The sequence below is a fragment of the Cataglyphis hispanica genome, chromosome 6 (genome assembly GCF_021464435.1).
Source record: "Cataglyphis hispanica isolate Lineage 1 chromosome 6, ULB_Chis1_1.0, whole genome shotgun sequence".
NCBI classification, from domain to species: Eukaryota; Metazoa; Arthropoda; class Insecta; order Hymenoptera; family Formicidae; genus Cataglyphis; species Cataglyphis hispanica.
The window spans coordinates 246,861-269,795 of NC_065959.1; the positions used below are offsets into that span (position 1 = coordinate 246,861).

The 22,935-nt window shown below is 36.0% G+C and overlaps 5 protein-coding genes across 13 annotated transcripts in view; 2 read left to right on the plus strand and 3 right to left on the minus strand.

Moving 5' to 3' along the window:
• The window catches only part of LOC126850405 (dopamine receptor 1), a 127,504-nt gene extending 120,601 nt beyond the window's left edge, over nt 1-6,903 (plus strand). For 3 of the 5 annotated variants that reach the window (XM_050593372.1, XM_050593369.1, XM_050593371.1), the window contains exons 2-7: nt 853-925; nt 2,213-2,522; nt 2,822-2,966; nt 3,413-3,516; nt 3,983-4,265; nt 4,575-6,903. In XM_050593372.1, the coding sequence (XP_050449329.1) occupies nt 2,362-2,522; nt 2,822-2,966; nt 3,413-3,516; nt 3,983-4,265; nt 4,575-4,859 (978 nt within the window). In that variant the 5' untranslated portion in view covers nt 853-925; nt 2,213-2,361 and the 3' untranslated portion in view covers nt 4,860-6,903. The remainder of the gene's footprint in view (nt 1-852; nt 926-2,212; nt 2,523-2,821; nt 2,967-3,412; nt 3,517-3,982; nt 4,266-4,574) is intronic. The other 2 variants (XM_050593373.1, XM_050593374.1) reach the window with 1 other exon arrangement.
• LOC126850389 (dynactin subunit 1) overlaps nt 1-22,935 on the minus strand; it is a 121,608-nt gene that overhangs the window by 94,651 nt on the left and 4,022 nt on the right. For 2 of the 4 annotated variants that reach the window (XM_050593303.1, XM_050593302.1), the window contains exons 8-21: nt 22,432-22,569; nt 22,174-22,311; nt 21,681-21,920; nt 21,321-21,572; nt 21,131-21,247; nt 20,793-21,036; nt 20,410-20,692; nt 19,912-20,336; nt 19,599-19,835; nt 19,227-19,521; nt 18,952-19,147; nt 18,500-18,862; nt 18,271-18,402; nt 15,913-18,191 (exon numbers count right to left, since the gene is read on the minus strand). In XM_050593303.1, the coding sequence (XP_050449260.1) occupies nt 17,976-18,191; nt 18,271-18,402; nt 18,500-18,862; nt 18,952-19,147; nt 19,227-19,521; nt 19,599-19,835; nt 19,912-20,336; nt 20,410-20,692; nt 20,793-21,036; nt 21,131-21,247; nt 21,321-21,572; nt 21,681-21,920; nt 22,174-22,311; nt 22,432-22,569 (3,276 nt within the window). In that variant the 3' untranslated portion in view covers nt 15,913-17,975. Of the gene's footprint in view, nt 1-15,912; nt 18,192-18,270; nt 18,403-18,499; nt 18,863-18,951; nt 19,148-19,226; nt 19,522-19,598; nt 19,836-19,911; nt 20,337-20,409; nt 20,693-20,792; nt 21,037-21,130; nt 21,248-21,320; nt 21,573-21,680; nt 21,921-22,173; nt 22,312-22,431; nt 22,570-22,935 lie in introns of those variants that run through there. The other 2 variants (XM_050593304.1, XM_050593305.1) reach the window with 2 other exon arrangements.
• Nucleotides 7,037-9,044, minus strand: LOC126850404 (methionine--tRNA ligase, mitochondrial). The gene is made up of 6 exons (XM_050593368.1): nt 9,030-9,044; nt 8,831-8,938; nt 8,349-8,580; nt 8,031-8,266; nt 7,725-7,959; nt 7,037-7,623 (listed from the first exon to the last, which is right to left on the minus strand). The coding sequence occupies exons 2-6, from the start codon at nt 8,837-8,839 to the stop codon at nt 7,058-7,060; spliced, it is 1,278 nt and encodes a 425-aa protein (XP_050449325.1). The 5' UTR covers nt 8,840-8,938; nt 9,030-9,044; the 3' UTR covers nt 7,037-7,057.
• Nucleotides 9,354-10,747, minus strand: LOC126850411 (ATP synthase mitochondrial F1 complex assembly factor 1). The gene is made up of 2 exons (XM_050593381.1): nt 10,355-10,747; nt 9,354-10,093 (listed from the first exon to the last, which is right to left on the minus strand). The coding sequence occupies exons 1-2, from the start codon at nt 10,608-10,610 to the stop codon at nt 9,462-9,464; spliced, it is 888 nt and encodes a 295-aa protein (XP_050449338.1). The 5' UTR covers nt 10,611-10,747; the 3' UTR covers nt 9,354-9,461.
• LOC126850406 (casein kinase I) lies at nt 10,982-15,495 on the plus strand. Of its 2 annotated transcripts, none has more exons than XM_050593375.1 (6): nt 10,982-11,476; nt 12,686-12,795; nt 12,975-13,197; nt 13,288-13,581; nt 13,661-13,949; nt 14,169-14,467. In XM_050593375.1, the coding sequence occupies exons 1-6, from the start codon at nt 11,348-11,350 to the stop codon at nt 14,255-14,257; spliced, it is 1,134 nt and encodes a 377-aa protein (XP_050449332.1). In that variant the 5' UTR covers nt 10,982-11,347; the 3' UTR covers nt 14,258-14,467. The 2 variants fall into 2 exon arrangements, with proteins under 2 accessions (XP_050449332.1, XP_050449333.1); XM_050593376.1 differs by lacking the exon at nt 14,169-14,467 and adding an exon at nt 15,098-15,495 and having other exon boundaries at nt 10,985-11,476.

Consider the following 22,935-nt stretch of genomic DNA (forward strand, 5'->3'; position numbering starts at 1 on the left):
AACATACGATGAAATATCGCGAACACGCGATTGCAATTTATTTGTTTTCGGCTTATGCATTATGCAGATTTAACCGCGAAATCTGTATAAATATCGATCACCGCACCCACATCGTACGCAGACAGGTGTAATTCAAATTAATAGCAGTCCGCCGCAATAGTTGCTCGCGAATACATTTACCAATACCGGCCGCATCCTCGAAACATTGTCGCGGCTAATATTTCAGCTTTATCAATGAAATATTTCACGGATGATCTCCGGATAAATATCGCGATAAAATACCAGCTCGTAATTACTTGCTCGGCGCGGATTAGCGCCTACCTGCTTTTATCGCCGTAAAAAGTTGAACTAAAGCAACTTTTTACGCGACGATAGCTGTAACAGCAATGAGAAATAATGTATTTGCGACCAATGCGATGAAAATCATTGAAAGCTTGCAGCCACCCTCCTGTGTGTAAAACATGTTAGCGCGTTTATTGTATACACTGCGTTCTTTTTTTTTTATTTTACCGTAAATCCGTAAAATATGTATGCATGAATGTGACCAAGTACTATGTTTCCGAAAATCCAAATGTCTAAAAGATGTCGAGAAATCTCAACGATAAAATGTCTCCTTAAATCCTTTAGATATCTTTATGATGTTTTTTGTGCTGTCTGCATAGTCTCGCCGTAAAAAGTGTCTTGAGACAATCGTCGCAGTGTATCACGCTGTTGTCATGTAGTCTTATCTGATACAATGGAGATCGATTAGAGCCAAGCTAATTCCGTTCGAACATCTTTTCCTGCCTCGTGTAAATCGTAACTTTGGATAAACTCCGCATTCACGCGCAATCTTTCTTTGTCTTTCCGCAGAGTAATCTGACAGACGGGGAAGAAGAAGATCTGCCTGAAAACGCTTTCTCGCTGCTGTCGGTGCTCCTAGTTGGTTCGCTAAACTTTCCATTTGATCGATCGCGAGTCGCCCCTCGAAGACAGCCTCCTGAGAGTGCCTTTTCTCGGAAGACCTCCGATCCGACCAATCATACCGCGGTAGTCTCTGCCTTTCCCCTTTAGTCCTCATCACTCGATACTATTCTACTACCCTTACCACTTTCTACCACCTTTCCGAGACCCCTTTTGCCGCTTAATATAACCGATAAAATCGAATAAATTATGATTGGACGTGGGTCTCGAGAGTGAGTGTCATAATTTTTGTGCCACCGACGCTCGTCGCGAACTGTCAAAATTCTGTTCAATAATTTTGTGATTCTTGATGTGCCATATATATATATATATCAAGATATCGATACTATCATAGTATAGTATTGTCAGAAATTTGTTGTACATCAATTTTCAATTTGTGATTTCACAATCGAAGAAGCTTGATCTCATACTTTCGAGAAACGTATTTTAATTGATTTTGTGATTAAAATATTCGGGAAATATGTTGTGATAATTTATTGTTTATTTAATTGATATAAAAGTCTCTTAACTTTTCCGTTGGAAATGTAATTCCTTTTAGGTAATATTTTGTATAAAAGTGTAGAGAGATTTTCCTGAAATTTTAAGGGATAACAAGATTTTTCCTAACCGATGTTTTAGTATCAATTATTATGATATACAGAGCAGTTTACGTTATCGATAAAATAAAGATTTGCGAAGCAACTTTGTATACCTATTGGACTTAATCCTTTAAAGGCGATATGCGCGTATAACAGAACAGATTTATCGGCCTTTGGTTAATTTTATTCAATTTTATTCAGCTAAATTCAATTGTATTTCATCTCCTATTAGCATTCTTATTCATTTAATTGCAGAAAAATATATAAATACCAAGTATATTGCAAGAAATTATGGCTATCCCGAAACCTAGTACAAGTCATATTGATATCAAATATGCAAAGATTATTTCATTAAGATAAATGATTGAGATTTTTCCTTCGTGAAGAATATTGATGATCGCGCATGGTGAAATATCTTTAATGTTAAAAATTTCTCGGAACATATATCTGTTACGATGCGATATCCAACATTCCGGACTATTTGATAACACGTTCGTACCGCATACGATCTCCGACCATTTTTTACTCGATTCAATCCGATGAATAGCGACGAGTCATATTTCATCGGCGACGCGAGCGGATTTCTTAAGGCACATGCTTCGAGGGGCGAATAGCAGCGTGTCGCTGGCGATTCTCCGCCGAATTAGACGAATCTCTGCCGACATCCGCAGGATTCCTCCTCGTGATCCTGATATTTTTCTCCGTCGCCGGCAACGTTCTGGTGTGCGTGGCAATCTACACCGACCGGGGACTGCGGAGGATCGGCAACCTCTTCCTGGCCTCCCTGGCCGTGGCCGACCTCTTCGTCGGTGGGCTGGTGATGACCTTTGCCGGAGTCAACGATCTTCTCGGTTACTGGATCTTCGGATTGTGGTTCTGCGACATCTGGATCGCTTTCGATGTTATGTGCAGCACTGCCTCTATCTTGAATCTATGCGCCATATCACTCGACCGTTATATACACATCAAGGATCCTCTCAGGTAAGATTAGACGTATCAGTATACCCGTAGCTTTTCGGAAGGAAAAACAGAGCAATCATAATTAAAAAAAATAAAATTATAACCATTTTTGGTTGCAACTAAAAAAGAAATTAAATATGCGCACCAATTTTTCCCGTTAAATTTTAAGATTTGTGAGATCGAAAAAATAATATATTGAATTTTGCTGCTTAAAAAATATCATAATCATACGCGAAAAAATTTAATTCTGAAAGTAACATTTTTCAATAAGCTGATTATATTATAGAGAAATAAGTTAAAGGATTACATTGTTATTTTAGGTACGGCCGTTGGGTAACCAGGAGAGTTGCCATTGGCGGTATTGTTATTGTGTGGCTTTTAGCAGGACTTATATCCTTCGTACCGATCAGTCTAGATCTTCATAGAAATGAAGATACACCGAAGAGTTATAACGATGCAGTGGAGGTATAACAAACTGATTATAGAATTTCAGTCAGAATTCATTAATATTAATACGTAAAATTTGATAAAGTGATCTTTCTCCTCCTTTCAATTTTGAAGCAAACTATTGGTTTTAATTATTGTGAGTAATCTTTTTTGCTCAAAATTTATTAAATATGGATTTCGTCTACTTCGATATATTTGAAATAATATTAAAAAAAAAAATTGCGATTATAAATGTCAACCATTTATCAGATACATGCACATCGACTACGCGAAATTGAATTCGCGTCGAACTTTGTAAAGAAGACGTATATGTGTGTGTGTGAATCTGAAATGAGTCGCAATTTGTGCTTTTGAATAGCTAAGGGATTAAAAATAAATGACATTTCTCATTTTACCCCGTCATATCCGAAGTAGTTTGCGCTATCCTCGCGTCCGTTAATTTTACTCGTCTTTTACCCTTACAGGAGCACCCTACGTGTGCCCTAGACATTACACCCACTTACGCGGTGGTGTCTTCTTGCATATCTTTCTACGTGCCCTGCATCGTGATGCTGGGTATTTATTGCAGGTAAGAATGCTCGCACCCGCTTGGAAACCATTTAACTTTTTAATTTAATTTTTAATTTTACTATTATACTTGTCGTAATCATCGCTATAATCTTTATGAGTGATATGGCTCGCACGTAATTCTACAAAGCATTACTTTAACCGCGATAGTCCGAACTATTCCGAGCGAGTCTGAAAATCGAAACAATGCACTCTCAATCTCGGACAAGAGATTTCTTCAAAAATTCATAGAACAGGAAATAAATCATGTACGCGCAATAAGTTTTTCATGTGCGTGTTCAAATTTGTTTAGCAGAATGACGAGTCTAATAAAACCAACGTGTAATGCTGATGGAACAAAATTTTCAAGAGTCATTTGATATCACTCTTCTCATTATTTAGTCATTTTAATATAAAGATGTAAGGTTTTTTATTTATTATTTTTTCATAACTTATCTTCATTTCTCAATACACGTTCGTCTTTTTAGGCTCTATTGCTACGCGCAGAAACACGTGAAAAGCATCCGAGCGGTGACGAAGCTGCCGGATACCTCGATGGCCAAGAGTTTCCGCTCGAAGAGCAGTCGCTGCAAACCACCGAAACCGCAGACGAAGACGAAGCCGACCAGCCCTTACCACGTGTCCGACCACAAAGCCGCGATCACTGTCGGCGTAATCATGGGCGTATTCCTGATATGCTGGGTGCCCTTCTTTTGCGTCAACATTGTCGCAGCCTATTGCAAGACCTGCATATCTCTTCGAGCGTTTCAGGTGCGCGTGATAATAATCATAATTCTCTTCTGTGTGTGCGCGTTTTCTTATCTTTTTTAGATTTTATCAGAAGAATCGCTGCCATTTTATCTCGACTACAATTATACTTTAGTCCAAGACTGATTTTTTTTTTTTTTAAAGAGATTGATTAAAAGAGAGATATTTTTATTTTTTACACTGTTATATTTTTTGCCTGAAAATTATTATTTAATTAGATTCTTATTTCATAAAAGAAATCTCTAAGAGAAAGAGAGAAGATTTTTCTGTCGCGCGCGTGAAACGTCAAAGTCCTTTCTTCTTCCCGAGCAGGTTCTCACGTGGCTTGGCTACAGTAATTCGGCCTTCAACCCGATAATCTACAGCATCTTCAATACTGAGTTCCGGGAGGCGTTCAAGAGGATCCTCACGAAGGGAGCGCGCGCGCGGGGCAACCAGCCGTCGACCAGCGAATGTGGCGAGTTTCGTTCCGTGGTAGTCCAGAAACGCAACGGATCCATGATCGAATGTAACATCAGTCCCAGATCGAGCGCGGACAGCTGTCAGGTCGGCGTCATGGCTCAACGACATCGTGACACTATTGTCAGCGCTATATAAACGCGTCTCAATAACTCTCGATCATCTTAAACGATCTCTTTCCCGGATCTCACTCGCCGCTTGCCTCTGGAGTCGTCGTGGTCGTTTCTCACCCTTTCTCACTTATGTCAATCGATCTTGTCGAGGAATACACTAGGATATCTTTAAAGACATTGACATTGTCTGATAGAAAATAATACGACGTACGAATTTGCATATGCTACGTCTAAGTTATTTTTTCATCGTATCGATCCTCTATAATCGCAAGGGAGACATATCAATTATGAGATACAAAATTTAACAAATTCCCGATTTTATCTCTGTTTTCCGAATTTATTTGTTTATTTTAATTTGTTTCAAATCCCCTGTATGCAGAGAAAAAAATCATTACGCGCGTGACGCGATTGCGCGACTCCCAACGGAACGATAAATTATATCTTGTTTCGCGTATGTGAACTTGCATCGATGTATATAAAATCTGCATACGATGTTGCTCGTATCAAAGAACAAGCGGATTTCATTCTCGTCTGTTAAAGTTCAATATTTGCGTCGCAAAATATTAAACGCCAAATTGTCTGTCTGCTCGAGGAAGACTTTGCAACTGCAGTTACGACGTTTACACCGTCTCTCGCTCATGTAATATACATGTAATTGAGGCCGCTGAGATAATACTCGATCGATTATTGAATCTCTTTTCACATAATATCAATCAATGTTCTAGTTAGCTGTCATTGGCACTTGGCCCCAGAATACATTTAGAAAACGATTGCTCGCGTCTCTTCGACGTCGGATTTTAGAGGAACGATATCAAAAAACAGGAGCAATATAATACTGAAATACTTCTTAATATCATGAAAAGAATACTTCGCCATCGTCATCTTCGCAACTTGAAGCGATAAAAATTACGAGTGACACGAAAGTTTCTTCAAATGATCGAGAAGCATCTTTTTACTACAAAAGAGGCTGTGCGATATGATGTTCGACGCAGGCATAAGCGTGACATTTCGCAAAATCGTAATCAATCATCGTGAGACAATCACCGAAACCTACTTCGAAGCATATCTAGAAGACCTGATTCACTGAAATCGTAGTTTTTTTTTTTTTATATCTTTTATTTATTTATCTTTTTTTAAGCGGTACGACTATAAGGCATAGAGTGGGATTTGTCGATTAATAGAAGAATCCAAAAGTGTAGCGCTTAGGATATTAATCTCATCAAGCAATCGTAACTTTTTAATGGAGCAATGTCGATAGCCAATTTACGATATTAAAAACTGGATGTTATCGATACGTTTCTGAACAGTAACGTCTGTTGAAATATCATATGAAGAAAAAAAAAAAACTTTATAGCAATAGGTCAGCGCAAATGGCGCGCCATGTGAACTACAGAATTCATTTTCCATCTTGTAAATAGTCATTTAATTATTTTTCTATTTGACGGGGCACGAAGAGACATGCACAAAGAGAAAAAGAGAAAGATGCTCGCAGAAGCGCAACATCTCAGAATTATGAACGCGCTTATCAGATATATACGCGAAATCGAAAATCGTCGAGCACCCGTCGAATCTAAAACTCAATTTTGCATCACATATCCGAGCGGAAGGAAGTAGTCACGAACCAATTTGGCGTTCGCGAGGATCCGTCGAGCTTCCTTGGTACATCTATATCTACGATACAAAGCGCATTGCGATCCGGCGCGAGAGAGAGTAGGAGATAACGAAAGGAAATTGACGCATAAATGTATACGTTGTTGTGAATTGTATAAGAACGGTTGAAGGAACAATGTTTAAAACTCTCTAACCGGCTTAGCGCAATGTTGATTTGTTGATGTATATTACTGATATATTCGAATGACCGTTCTCTGTAAATATATTAGTTTATAAGACTTCGACAAGAGTATCTAATTTGCAACTTCTTACTAATTCCTGTATCCCATTAAAGGAAACACAAACCGATACGAAAAACAAATACTTATATATGCTTATTATATCTACAATAGCTACACAAAATTTTTAAGCTGTGAATATAAAATTCTAAATTAATGAATAGTACTTCTACAAAATATCTTCTCATTGTAATTCATATACAACATATAATTGAGGTATATAACTTTCACTATTCAATTTTACCACATCATTCTGAGATTTTTGCAAAGAATATAGAAAACTATCAGAAACACATTTCCTTATCAATTGAAATTCCAAACAAATAATAAGTATTTATTGACTCCTTATTTTCTTAAACAATATTACATTGTTACGTTCAATATATCTTTCTTTCCCGCCACTGTTGTTGAAAAATTTAGGCATTGTATCTGTCCATGTGCGATTCTCTTTCGGGATATCCAGAAAATCGAGCAAATTGCTGCTCAATCTTGGTGTAATTGGATATAATATTAAAGCAGCTATTCTACTACTTTCCAAAGCAATCGATATTACAGCTTTGAGTTCCCTAATCGAATTTGCATCGTCGACTTGCTTTCTCAGCTGCCAAGGTTCATGATAGTTTACCATTTTATTCGCATTATGAAGCATACTCATAACCACATCTACGACATGATGCAAATTGTATTCTTCGTAACTCTCGCGCGCTCTCCTGCCTACGGATTCTAAAGCTTTTCTGGTTTCGTCGGCGGCTTGAGACTGCAATACGTTCCAGTATTTTGCTGGATCAGGGAACTCTTTAGACGGATTGATCGTTTTACCCGCACAACGATTGACTAAATTGCCTAATGTATCCGCCAGTTCGGAATTTAATACATTGACAATCTTTTTTGAACTGTAATCTACAGCACAAAATAATTTTTCTTGTGTTTTCATAGAAATCTCAAAAATATATATGGTACAAAATGATATATAATAACTAAATGTACAAGAATCATCTTACTTGCGTCATTCTGCGGCACTGCTTCTCTGAGAATGAAGTATCGTAATCCATCTTCTGAATAATCAGTTGCAGCCTTAAACGGCGAGATTACGTTTCCTTTTGATTTCGACATTTTCTGATGATCAACAGTCCAATGAGCATGACACAGCAACGTTTTTGGAGGCTCGAGACCCGCTGCTATCAAGAATGCTGGCCAATAAACACCATGGAACTTCAAAATATCTTTTCCTATTATCTGCATCAATATTTTTTTTCAATATGTCTCACCTGTTAATAATGAATATTGACTAAAACTTATAATCATACTTGAATAGTAGGTGGCCAAAATTCTTTGAATGATTCATCTGGATATCCTAAAGCTGTTAAATAATTTATTAAAGCGTCCATCCACACATATATTGAATGAGACTCATTGCATGGAGAAGGCATGGCCCATGGAACCTTATTCCTGATTCTAGTGATGCTTAAATCTTGTAAACATGTACCTTCTTCAATCCACTCTGATAATATTTTATGATACAATACTGGTCTAATTACGTGTTCTACAAAAGATCCAAAATTCATAATTTGTAAACATTACATTAAGAAGATTAATAAATTAAATGAAAACGACATTATTTATACCATCTTTGAGCCAATGCTTGAGATCATCTTGAAATGCGCTAAGTCGAAATTTGTAATTCTCCTCTTCCGTCCATTCCACTGTATTTCCTGACTGCGCGGAGACTTTGATTATTTTACCAGTAAGATCTTTCTGCTCCACCAACTCTGTATCAGATAAGAACGCTTCGTCCGATACACAGTACCATCCCGAATACTTTCCTAGATAAATATGTCCTCTTTCCTCTAGCCGTTTCTGAAAAAGAAAATTTTCCAACGTGAGTCAAGATATCACACAAGCGTTATACAAGATGGATGATCTAAATTTGTTCTAAGAACCCAAAAGTGATGCACTGCATCGTAATGTTGTTTTTCTGTAGTTCTAATGAAACGCGAATAATCCACTTCAAACCTATCGCACATTTCCCTGAATTGCTGCGAAATATTATTACAGTACTCGAGATTCGGCAGACCCGCTGCGGTTGCAGCAGCTTTAATTTTGTTACCATGTTCATCAGTGCCTGTGGTCAAGAATGTTTTGTGGCCCAACATTGTATTGTATCGAGCAATTGCATCAGCCAGAACTGCACTGTATAAGTGTCCGATATGAGGACCTAATATATAAAATATACAAACTTATATAACACTTTCCTCCACCATGCTTATAATTTGATAAAAATTTGTAGTTTGGAGAATAGTGCATACCAGCATTCACATAAAAAATGGGTGTAGTAATGTATTTATTTTGGGACAAATCTTTTACATATTGCCTCTTTATTATTCGACTCCATGATGAGTGTACGTTTTTTAACAGGAATGGAAATGTTGAAAGCTGATAATCTGGTGCTATGACATACTTAACTGAAATTTAAATTAACAATTATTGATAATTGAATGAAACTTGTCAAGAAAGTTCTAGATATAAAAAGAAGGTAATATATCAGGTAATATATCATAATATATTTTACATGAAACAAAAATTACTTTTTATCATATAAATACAGTATGTTAAAATAAAATTATTATATGGAAAGTAAAATACAGGAGTTGTTAATCTTAAAAATATTTATTTCATTCATACATACAATTATACTACATTAAATAATAAGGAGAAATATAGAAATATTTTACAATATTTTAACATTTCTTCTTCTCAACATTAGGTGTCTCTAGAGATATTGTCTCTAATTGAGCTATGAGATCCATATGTTTAAATTCATTAGGTTTATAAGTAAATGTTTCAAGCAACTGCAATCTGTCTTTGTTATCATTACAATAATATAATTGCAGTTCATTAGCTAGACATTGGGCTTCGTGTACTTGCAATAAATTTGTATCAAATTCTCCCCGCATGAGTATAATACTCTTATCGTCTCTCAATTCAGTATAATGTGTCATGGTTAAACACTCGGGTGCGTTCTCTTTATGCGTTTGATACCACAAAAGTGGCGTCATGTGTACTTCTGAACCATAAAATTGACACATAATAAATTCATAGCCGTGTTCTCTTGGTAATGGTAACAAAAAGGTAGAATATTGTTTGCCACGCGCAAACATCATATCGTATTGCTCAGGTGTCATAGTTCCACAAATACAATCCTTTTGCTTATGATACTCTTTCCATATTTCTATAATTTCTTCCTTTGACTTATCTTTTATCATATCAACCTTCATTATATTACTTAATCGTGCCTCTTGTGCCTGCATACCGGGCTCCAAAATTGGTTTTGCCTCAGTTTGATACAACTTTGTAGCTTGTTTCTTTTTAACTATAATGTCCAAGCATCATTTATCATAATAAAATAATATGCCACAGAATTCTTAGAATTAATATTCCTATCACTGATAATTTATTACAATTGTAACATTTCTTGTATACAAAAAATTTATTATAGCTCTCTAGATACATTCACACAAAAGTCTACTTTATATTTGTCGGAGAAGAAAAAACGGAATAGAGAATTTCAAGCAATCAAAAAATAGCAAAACAAAATTGCCAGCGCAATTGTAATCTTACAAAATTCATATACCTTTCTTATCGCGAGCTTTTTCTTGTTGCTCGACGCGTTGCAAAAACTCTTCCGGACTAGTCTGCTGCAATTTGGCAAGTTTTCCAGCATATTTATCGTAATAGGGATTCTTTTGTAGCTCCTCCAAGACTTTGTCAAGTCTTGCCCGGCTCGTCATGATGTACCTCTCGTCGCTCGTTCTCGCCGTTATCCGGTTATTCCTCAAACGTCTGCCGAATCTTACATACGTCAAGTTTCGTAACAAAACACTTGCCATTGATTCGATTCTGTAACGTTGAACAAGAATACGAACAATACTAGCTCGGCTGAAAAAAAACGTGTCAACACTGTAATCATCTTGAAAATAAATTCGACAGTTATAGATGTCACTGCTAGCGCTTCAAATCACTTTCACACCTCGGGCATCAAGTGAGCGACTTCATGAGGGTCGAGTCCAGAACTGCGAAAAAAAGAGGCTGTCTGCCGTGCGATGCGATCGCAAGCTGAAAAATACGCTGATTATCGCGCGCACGAAATGTCAAGCACGATCGTCAGCTGATTGCACTTGGGTGGCTCCATTGAGCGGTAGTGACCCTCTCCCTCTTCCCTCCTTTCGGCGCTGTCTCTATCGTGACGTATCACTTCCGGGACGTCAGTCGCTGCTCTCGTGCCTACAGCGAAAGGGAAAATGTCGGCGCGCTGTCGATGGAGTTTGTCGTGCCGTCAGTGACTATTCCCGTGTAACACGTAACAACGATCGTGTTTCCTCGGCGACCTTAACTGCCAAAATTTGGCCTGCAAAGCGTCCCGATACGTTCCGGTCGATGCGTACCTCGATTTGACTCGTGAGAAAGAGAGAGAGAGAACGCGAGAACAAGAGAGATTGCGTGACGAAGGGAGAGAGGGAGACGTAGAGCAGGTGCAAAACTACATCGCCGTGTAGAGGTCCCCGCGCAAGGGAAGAGCCAGACAGAGTGGAGGAGAGAGAGAAGACATACGGAGGAGAGTAGTGACATGGCGTCGTTGGCAGTATCAATAGCAAAGAATGAGTTCATCGTGGGTGGCAAATACAGATTGATGAGGAAGATCGGATCGGGCTCCTTCGGAGACATTTACCTCGGCATCAACATCTCCAATGGCGAGGTAAGGAAACGGAACGTTTCTAAAGAACCTCGCATCGACCTACTGCTGGATTGCCAGCTCGGCTCCCTCTATTCCCGTTTCCCGTTCATCGTCTCGTCTCGTCTCGTTTCTTTTCGTCGCAGGACCGTCCGACGATCATCGGCCTCTCTTGACACTGTCAATCGTCTCGATAAGACGAGGCAACCCGTAGAAATCTATCGACTGCGATGTCGCGATGGAAAGATTTCTCGGACGACAAAGTCTTCCTTGTCAAAATCGTGTCCCATAATTTGGGAACGCACACACATCAGAAATCGTGCGTGCGTGTCGTGAATAAATATGTTGACGATAATTCCGCGAAATTTGGATTGTCATGCATATCGCGAATGACGTATATACGTCGCGACGCCGTCGAGATAAATATAAGTTGACGCTTGTCATAATAATGATGATTATTGGAATTTGAGTGCGTGTAATTTTGCAATCGTTTGCACAAACGGCCCACGATTGTGACTTTTCTATGCCTCTCGCTTGGATTAGATTCAGTGAACCCGGTCTGAATTATAACTAATTCTGCGTGTTATGTCTTACTAGGTTATAGTTGCCCAATTACAGATAAGGAAAATTAAATTAAGCACAACGAGCACAGTGACCAATGATGATAAAATTGACTCTTTTTTATCTGTTTTGGAAATTGCTTCCCCCTTTTTAGCAAAGTTGATTATTATTGTTAAATTGCTCTAATGCATTTTATTTTAAACATTCATTATTACACAATTTATATATGTATATATTTTATAATTACAATATAAGAAAAATAATAAAATCGCGATAACTCCATGTTTTTTTTAGGATATGATAAAGTAAACGAATGACAATAGGAAATAAAATTGAATGACAAAGAGGAAATAGAATTTAAATTTAAAAAAAATTTAAATAAGAATAAAGTTAAATCCGAGATTTTGAATTAACTTAGTGAATTAGAACTACTTCACAATTGTTATACTTAGAATATCTATTTTCTATTTTTTCATTATCTTCAATCTGTTTATAATTATTTCTAATACACAAGCAGATAATCTATTCTTAAGGCAAAGGAAATTCATAATAATAAGAAGAAAGAAATTACATCATATTATGAATTTCATTTGCATTTGACTTGTAATCTTTGCGCTAGATAAAATTTTGACAACACAGTTTGATAACATGATCTCCTTATTTTTATTTCAGGAAGTTGCAGTTAAGTTGGAAAATATGCGAGCCCGGCATCCGCAGCTTTTATATGAATCAAAGCTGTACAAAATATTACATGGTGGCATAGGAATACCGCATATACGTTGGTAATTATCACATTTAATATATTCTTCTTTTGCATTTAAAATATTTTATTCAGATTTTTATGTCATGTAATAGTAAAAAACACTTGCTAAATCATTGTTATATATTATTATCATTGTTATATATTATTATTCAAAATTTATGCAAATTAAACAACTGACAAGAATCTTTCTTGTCTCAGGTATGGCCAAGAACGCGAATATAACGTTCTTGTTATGGATCTTCTTGGACCATCTCTGGAAGATCTTTTCACTTTTTGTTCAAGAAGGTTTACAATTAAAACAGTTCTAATGTTGGCAGACCAGATGATTGGTAGGATTGAATATGTTCATTGCAAACACTTTATTCACAGAGATATAAAGCCAGATAATTTTTTAATGGGAATTGGACGACATTGTAACAAGGTATACATCTTGATCTGAGATTACTTCTTTGTATATGTCAAGAATTAAATTTCCCGTATAATCCTCTAAATTATGAAATGATTGTTTCAGCTGTTCCTCATTGATTTTGGATTGGCTAAAAAGTATAGGGATAGTCGTACAAGACTGCATATAATATATCGCGAAGATAAAAATTTAACGGGTACTGCAAGGTACGCATCTATTAATGCACATCTTGGAATTGAACAGAGTCGTCGCGATGATATGGAATCACTCGGCTACGTTCTTATGTATTTTAATCGCGGATCATTACCTTGGCAAGGTCTCAAAGCTGCAACAAAGAAGCAAAAGTATGAAAAAATAAGTGAGAAAAAAATGTCTACGCCAGTAGAAGTCTTGTGCAAGGTATACTAAAAAATCTGTTCATAGTTTTTTCATGTTTCTATTACATCTATATTCATTACAAAGATTATACGTTTCTCAGGGATTTCCCGCCGAATTTGCAATGTATTTGAATTATACGCGAGGCTTACGTTTCGAAGAAAGCCCCGACTATATGTATTTACGCCAACTTTTCCGCATACTTTTCCGTACATTGAATCATCAATATGATTTTACATTCGATTGGACAATGTTAAAACAAAAAGTAGCAAGTGGTACTGTTGGTAGCGGAGTATCAGCAGCTGGACCAGGTCTCTCTCAAGGTGCTCAAGGTGCTCAAGGACAAGGACAAGGCCAAGGTCAAGCACCCACTCAGGCCAACGCTCAATCAGGTTAAAAATTTCAAAATTTTGAAATCAATGTTTTGTAGCATGTTTGTATACAGTAGTTTGTATCTTATACTAAAAATTTATGTGTATCTCATGTCATTTTAGACATAATCATGGGATTAATTGAATTGTTAAAACCTCACAAATTAATACTTCTTTTTTTTAACATTCCTTAACACAAAATTTGTCTCTTTTAGTTATGTAAATTATCGTTTTTAACAGCAAATTTCAAGCTTAAAAGATGGTTGGAGCCCTCCACAAAAATCAACAACGTCTCGATTGGGACAAATCAGTCTTCCAAGAAGCAATAATCCAGGGGCTCTTTAAATTCTTTTTCCTTCTTTCCTGATGAAAGAACGCGTCACAAAATTTTGGAGAAAAGATTTTCTTTACTACTTACTAATGATAATAGTTGAGACTAATGGATACATAAGTATGCTTATATGCTAATTAACATATGAATAACAATTAATTCTACACACTCCATGATGCTGGATACATAAATTTATACCCAAATCTTGTCTGTTATACCAAAAATTTTTAATCAATGTTTATTGAGAATTTATGTTGGGGTATTTGTATATTGATAGATATCTCTTCACATACACACGTTATTTTATACATAATTTATTTAACGTTTCTATATGTTATTTTAATAGAATGTTAATACAATGGTTATATATTGTTTTATTAATTATAGATTAAATCTGAATTTATTTTTTTTGTTTCTCAAGAATATTGTTCAATGGTTTGAAATATGATGTGTTCAAACCTATTATATTAAGCATTCCTTAGTTCCATGATTAGAATTTAAAAGCTTACTGTGTTATCTTTCTGTGAATATCATTAATTTCACTTGATTGATAGAATTAGACTTGAATGTCATGTATATACGATACTTTAGATCAATATTGATATTGTTCCTAATTTTGTGTGCCTGTAATGCTAATATTAATCTTAACAACTGCCTAAATGATGCTTGATGTTTGCATCTCACTGCCATATAACGTTAGAAACGAGCGAAGTGACATCAATATAAAAAAAGAGTTAAATTTACAATATCTATATGAGCATTGTATTATTGATAAAATTCAATAGTATTATGATTATTTTTCGTAATTTCAACAATTTTTCGCTTCTATTTGTTTCAGGAGCGCGCTAAGACTATAAGTAGCCTCAGTGTAGCAAGTCTCGATCACTAAAGTGTTTCAAACGAGGTACCGAACTTCTTACAAAAATTCTCATTCAGAGAGTCATATCAGTCAATACTCTAATTTTGCAATGAAAAAACGTAATTACGTGATCACAAATGCTGTATTTGCGAGTATACGCGATAACATGTCGCATAATTACTTAGGCTACACACGAAATGTTTCTTGCGTAAAATTAACAACTTAGAGTCTTGGTTGATTGAACTCTTTGGATTTGGAAATGCGAGTGAGAAACCAGTCAGCCAGAGAGTGGCTTGTTCTTATTTTGTTATTACGTATTTAATTTACCGTTGGTAATCATTAAAAATAAAGATTTTGAGATGCCCCGAAAAAAAAAAGATCTTTCTAAAAGAGTGCACGTGATATCGTACTATCGAAGATATAGTAGGTGATGTAAAAATCATCTACTAAAATTGTTATCATAATTTTCATGGAGAGAAAGAGAGAATACATCCAGATTTTCAGAACCTGTGGAGCATATCTCGTGAAAAATTTTACATCTACAAGTGGTTTTTTTTTCCTTTTCCTTTTTTTACTTTTTTTTTTACTTTTTTTTTTATTTTTCTCCCCTCTATAGAGTATGAGTTCTACTACATTGTTAGATGAACTAACATCTTGCTTCCTAAATTTCGTTTTGTCTTCAATATATAACGCTAGCGCATGTAGAATGTTGAGAAAGTGTTAATATTTTTCTTATAAAAGATGCTGTGTTAAGAATATCAAAGCTATCAGGGAATATCTTTGATATATTTGACTTGAACACTTTTTTTTTATATGAATAAACACAATATTGTCTCCCTCTACTCTCCCCCATATAATATTGAAAGTTAATGATAAAGATACCTTAATGTTAAGACAACAAACTAACTTTTAAGTATGTACCGAGTACTATATTGAGTAACGAATCTTACTCCATCAAGAAACGAACAAACGACTTTATCATAGAAATATCCCTCGATTCACTCTCTTTCTGTCTGTGAGTACATTTATCATGAATTACTGATGCATAAAATTGTCGCTGAAGAGAAAAAGAAACTTTGCAAATAGTGGGAGGTTCAAATAGTTACAGGTTTACTTTTATTTAGAAAATATATAAAGACTTTTATCTCTCGTTCGAAAAAGTATTCCTGTAACTGAGGCTCTCTAGCTGAACAATTCTTCCGTATATAATATAGTTTTAATAGACTGTGCAGTAGCTGTTTTACGTGCTGTTGCTTCAAGATTAAGTTTGATATTTTGTATACACACATTAAAGGACTTCGTTATACTTCATGACCAACAAGCGTTCTTCGTATACACATACACATCGAGAGAAACGTCGTCTCAAACAGTCAAAATACCAATATCGACGATTACTAGGGAACTCTATCGTTTCTTTTATCTCATTTAAAATCTTAGTTGCATTAATTAGCTGTTAAACTCTTTCACGTCCAGAATATGTGAATGCGGACATTAGTTCCAAACAAGCTGTTTACGATCATATACCTATAATGAATAATAATTAGTATGTATCACACGTCCTCGTCGTGGAAGATACTACCAGTCGTCCGGTCAGCCTTAAGTACGAACTGCGACGAATTCAATTGAAGTTGTAAAGCTTATTACATTTAAAAAAGCGGATTACACACGTCTGGCGGACAGTTTTTTTTTTTTTTTTATTATTTTTTTTTCTTTGAAAACATGAAAAATATATCAATAACCATCCTCTCGATTTATGAATGCGTGATTTAATTATTATTACAGAGAATAAATGAAAGTGTAAAAGTGCGCATCACCATGCTGTGAGAATGAATGGGCGAATAAGTTAATGAAATAACTAACGATATATGCACTTAATTAAATACTATCCGCTGTATGTATGTGTGTATGTACATACGTATATAAAATATATCATAATATGTATATATGTATATACATATACACATATATACATGTCTGTATGTATAATAAAATTGTGACAGTATAATTAAGAGGCATACCTTATTTCATAAATATTTGAGGAATATATCAAGAGTTTACTGCTCCTTTTATCTCTATATAAATAAAACAAAACTGGAATATTGTACTATAAATATTTGTTCCATCAAAAAAATGTGTGTGTTAATCTTGGTAATAATTTATGATTGACTGTTGCGTATGACATATGGCAACAGTGAAAATGTATATGATGTTTATCATGGATATGTTTGGTCAAGGTAAATGGCGTGGGAATATATTCTATAAAGATCACGCTACTTTCTATTGTTGTGATACCATCACCATTTAGGGTGTACATTTACAAAGAATACACTTATGTAAATATTTTTAGACCATATATTTGACAATTCATAAAGACATATATATATATATATATATATATATATATATATAATACGAAAAAAAAGCCACGGAGACATGATTTCTTTTCTGAATTGTTAATACTAAATACAACATTGCGTTTATAAACGTGAACGAACACTGGAGAAAGCTTCCCAGTCGCGATGTACCGGTCATCGCGCTGTAGCTCATCAGAAATAAATAAACATTGCACAAGTGCAAATTACGAATTACTAAATTTGCCTTTTGTACCCATTTCATATCGATACAAGAGAATACAAGCACGAGTTTTCCGTACAAAAGCCCAATTAATGTACAGTTTTTCATAATAACATGTATAATTAACTTTTCTTTTATGGGATAAGGTACGGTATACAATAAAAAATATTACTACCATGAAAAAATGATTAGAAAAAGATAGTCCCTTGTGCATAATAAGTCTTCAGACTTTTATGATCACACATACCTCGTAGTCAAGAAATAAGTAACGAAGCGCGAATACTCAATAATACAGTAGAGTGTGAATTTTCCTAAGTTCTTGCGGTCCTACATTGACAGAGAAGGATTTTTCTGGGCCATTGTAAGGAATCTTTATTTCGGCGGCGAGTAATCTGCGTTGCTGCATTGCTGCCGCCATCTCGCGATTCGGATGCACAGCGAAATTCGCTTCTGCTCTTCCACCCGGCGTACGCTTGATTGCTTCGCGACGTACTTGGGCCTGAAAAAAATTTTAGGCATCTAGTAATATATAAAAGTCAATATTATTTTAATTTCTTTTGTTTGTCGTTTATACTTACAGCTAACTCATCAGCTCGGGCCTTCAACTGCATAATGTTTCTACGCCGTTCCAATAAGTAATGATAAGACATTTCGGGAACCTTACGCCGCAGATCGGGAACTGTCGGATAAACTAGAGTTTTCTCGATATCCTGAAATATGTGAATCATAAATGTATAAGAAAAAATATTACGGCGCAAATAATAATCAATAATTATGGGCAGAGAATTAATATTTGACATGTAATACCTTAACGAGATCAGTAGTTTTCTTTCTCAATCCTTGAATTGTTGAATCCAGAGATTTCAGATTTGTTGGTGACGACAATGGTTCTAAGCTATCTAATTTTTGACGCAAAACATCGCACAATATCTTCTTTTTCTGCTGATGTTCGTTATTCAAGGCTTCCTTAAGAGCGTATATCTCTTGTACATAATATTTGTTGTCCAAAGCATTCGTTATCAAAGTGCTTCCTGACATACTATCAGCTCCAGACACTGATATTGATTTTTTGCCAATTGACTTTAATTTCTCTTTTAATTGCCCTTTTTCCGTTTCCAGACTATCGATGTCGGTTTGAAGATGATCCATTGTCTCTTCAAATTCTTTTTCCTATTATCGAGAAAATGCGATACTTGAAAAAATTATATCAAAAAATATACATATGATATTACAATTTGTCATAGCAAAAGAAGAAATACCTTGCGTTTCAATTGATTTTGCGCTTCTTCTAATTTTCTCTTCAATTTCTCCACGTTCATCTCGTGTTCGTGTTGTTGCGTCGCGAAACGTTTTTCGGCCAATTCCTTCCGCAATGTCATCTCGGACAATTCTTCTTGCTTCTCTCGCAGAGCTAATCTCGCTTCGCGTATGTCGCTATCTCTTGCTTCGAGTTTTCTAACATAAAATAACAAAGAATTACAGAATGATCTTCTAATAATGAATATACACCGTGTCAACGAAGAATTGTAAATACCTGCTGAGTATTTTTGTTTCTTCCGACTCTTTTCTCACTGCATTCGCTCTAGATACAATTGGCATTATTAGCTCACTGTCTTTAGAGTGTTGCTGATTCTGTGTATGTCCACTTATGGCCAGTTCGTTTTCACATTCGGCCATTTTTTGCGCGAGATTCGCCGCCAATTGCTGTATTACTGTCAAACTAGCCTTGATAGTGGCCACAGGTCCCAGATCTTCCGTATCATACACTTTTTCGCTGGATGTCGCAGCCATCTCTTTCAATCTGTCAGCGGTGAGTCCTGTGTCCAAATCTGAAGACAATTAAATTCGTCAATGTAAAATTATCACAAAGATAAATTTTCAAGAGAAACCAACTGGGTATACTTACCGCCATTTTCAATAATAGCTTGCAAAGCGCTTTTCAATAGATACTGAAGGGTCTTCATAATTTTCACACCATGTTGATAACATGTCGAAAATTGTTCGTTACAATCTTTATCTAATCCTAAATTGGCGCCTACGGAAAACGCTGGACCAGCCTGATCCCGTGGTACTCGTCTTCTAGCCGACTTCAAGTGTTGCTGGATTACCTCGCACGTCGTTTCGACGTGTTGACAAAGCAGACCTTAAACAATAACAATAACGCGTCAAAGCGCAACGTCTACACCAATCAAATCTAATCTAATGACATGTTAACAGACCTATATCACCACCCTCTCCTTGTATTAACGCTTTGATTGCCGTAGCGTCAGTGACGATGGCGTCGCACGTGTTGCTTAATGTTCTCGTACCATTGACTATCAGACGTGCTTGATTGACAGACATGCTTTCGCCGAAAAGCACAAAGAACATCGTGGCAAAGTAGGTGCAACATTTTTCTATCGCGTCCATCGGTAAATTCTCATCCAACTGATCTCTCTTAGCCAGCTCGATTAATGAATCCAAGGACTTTTCTTGCGCAGCCATTTCCGGATAAGCCGCGCCCGCTTTGAGTAACATTTCCGGACTACACGAGTTCAAAGCCGATTCGAAACAGCTCAGAGTCGTTTGTAAGGCGTACATATGTGAACATAAACGAGATCTGAACGAGTATTGCGCCACCGAATGACCTCTCACTACCGAAGCTCTATAAGATAGAAAGAGACACAAAGTATTATACAAAAGATTTATATATAAGTTGCACGAAGTAAAATTATTACCTATCTATTTTCTCGATAGATCTATATTTCTCTCGAACTTGCGAAATCAATATCTCTGTTTTCTTCGTCATTCTTGGTATCAATAAGAGTGTTAATATCGCATCGTGATCTCCACCACGAACCAAGAATGCCGGTGGCATAAAAGATAACAAATAGCGTACGTGATTCCGCGCCTCATCGGCATCCAATCGACGTAGCTCGAGATCGACTGCCTTAGTTTGCGCTCGAGTTTCAGCGAACGTTTTCTGGAAGTCTAGTATCTCTGCGAGTTGTTGATCCGTACCTAAATTTAAACGATAAATTTAAAGGAATGGAATCTTTTCTGAGAAAAACGAAAAATAATTTAATGAAGTCTCATATTACACGACTGTTTTTTTACCCACCTCGAACATTAGTCTTAGTGGATTCTGTCGACTGAACTCGTTGCTGCAACTGCAAGCATTGTTCTTGCAATTGATGCGTGAGTTCGCGAAATTTCGTGATGGTTAATTCGCGATCCGCGAGAGTCTCTAGCGCGGCGTCTCGATGCCGTTGAGCGTCGCGCGTTGCTCCAAGAGCAAGATCCAACTCCTCACGAAGCTCCAACTCTAACTCTTTGGATGATTCGGCTAGTTGATCAGACATATCCTATGTAAAGTTATTCATTGTATTGTTTATCATGGATTTGTCACATACTGTATATTTTATATTGTATATTTCAAAATATATGAAGACTACATACTTGCAGAGCTTCCAAATCAGCAACAGCTTCTTCTAGTTCAGCCACTTTCTCCTCCAACGCCATTTTCTTTTCGCCTAGCATCTCAACCATTTCTTCGGCTCCTAATGCCGCATCGACCTGCGAAGAACATCAAAATATGCAAGTATATCGGATGAAATATTACTGTAAATTAGATAAGCATCATATATACTTGTTCCTGTAGATCTGCTATCTGATGTTCCATCTCTTCGACACGAGCCGACAACTTCTCCTTCGTACGTCCTAATTCCAAAATCTCAGATTTCTTCTGATCCATTTCCTTTTGTAGTTTCTGAAATTCGTGTTTCTCATGCGCTGACAAGTCGCGCATTTTCACAAGTGTTTCACGTAGCCTATTGTTCTGCTGTTCCAATTGTTTCACTTCGTAATTAGAGGCCCCCGTGGCCGATCCGCCGCCGGCTGTCTTGTTTGAGAAAATAATAATATTATTTAAATACATGCTAAAAATACAATAAAAAAAAGATATATTAATATCGCGCCAAACATTTTTAACGAAGACAAGATGTTATACCCGTTCGGACATTTCTGTACGTAATATTTCCAGATCCAATGTTTGTTCCTCCAACTTTTCCTTGAGCTGCTCTAATTCGATTTGTAGGGTTTCGGCCTTTTCTTCTGCCATTTCCTTATCTAATGTAGCCATTTCCACAGTCTCTGCAAGGTCCGCCATTTCTTCCTGATATTGTTCCCTCGCCGCGTGAGCTTCTCTAGTTTCTTGTCGAGCTCGTTGAAGTTCTCTCTGAAGACTTGCCTTTGATAATATAAATATAATGAAAGTAAAAAATTGAGAATATATATATTTAAGAATTATGTAAAAAGATAAATTCATTAAATAGAAAGAGCTTAAGGATCTATATAATTTCTTTATATATATAAATAAAACTATTATAAAACTATTATTTAAAAATATATATTTTATAATTATATTTATAATAAATATATATTTTTTCATTATATATATATATACATCTGCTGTTGTATATACATGAGTTGTGTGTACTCACTTGACTTTCCATGACTTTAGCTTTGAATTCAAGAAGCTGTTCGACTTGAAGTTTTGTTTTTTCGAAATCTTTCATTCTTTCCTTGTCTTGCATTCGTTTTACACGCAGCGTTTCTACTTTCTCAGTAAGATCGCGTACCTATATAATATTGTATTTATATATATCTACATATGTCATAATTCTACATGAGATATATGTAATCTATAAAAATAGAATGAGAAAATCTTCAGCGTATTTGTAAGAGAAATTTTAGTTTACCTGAGATTTCAAGTTATCATTTTCTTGTACAAGTTGCAAGTGTGATAATTTTTCTTCCACTAGATTCGCAACCGCTGCCGAACCTGCCATCACCTGACCGGGTACGAATTGTGGTTTCAACGTTTCTACAAAACCTGTCTGCATTACAGAAAAAAGAAAATAAGATAATATATATATATCAAGTTTTGTACCGTTGGGTGTTCTTTTTATTATCGCATGAAAGAATTGTATATCACCAAAGAGTTTCTTCAAGATCCTCTGAACCTGCATACCTGTGCTAACTCGAAATGCATATACACACATGGTAATAACGTAAATGCGGTATATGGATGGCGCAAAAAAAGACAATAAAAAAAGAAAGATCATTATTCTCAAAATGCGGCAATGAAAAAAACACCCCACATTTCCTACGAAACATATGTGATTTTATACGATATAATACGATATTGTTTCTGTATTTACATTTGAGTAGAATTAGTTTGTCTTATGGTGATTAATGGTGAG

Bases quoted from the DNA above. Each gene is read 5' to 3' on its own strand.
- LOC126850411 (XM_050593381.1), bottom strand. From the start codon at position 10,610: ATGGCAAGTGTTTTGTTACGAAACTTGACGTATGTAAGATTCGGCAGA. The intron at 10,094-10,354 runs GTATATGAATTT...TGGACATTATAG, and splicing joins AAAAGCTCGCGATAAGAAAG to TTAAAAAGAAACAAGCTACA.
- LOC126850404 (XM_050593368.1), bottom strand. The intron at 8,267-8,348 runs GTATAAATAATG...GATCTTTTGTAG, and splicing joins CAAGCATTGGCTCAAAGATG to AACACGTAATTAGACCAGTA. The intron at 7,960-8,030 runs GTATGATTATAA...ATATTGATGCAG, and splicing joins TTTGGCCACCTACTATTCAA to ATAATAGGAAAAGATATTTT.
- LOC126850406 (XM_050593375.1), top strand. From the start codon at position 11,348: ATGGCGTCGTTGGCAGTATCAATAGCAAAGAATGAGTTCATCGTGGGT. The intron at 12,796-12,974 runs GTAATTATCACA...TTCTTGTCTCAG, and splicing joins GGAATACCGCATATACGTTG to GTATGGCCAAGAACGCGAAT. The intron at 13,198-13,287 runs GTATACATCTTG...TGATTGTTTCAG, and splicing joins TTGGACGACATTGTAACAAG to CTGTTCCTCATTGATTTTGG.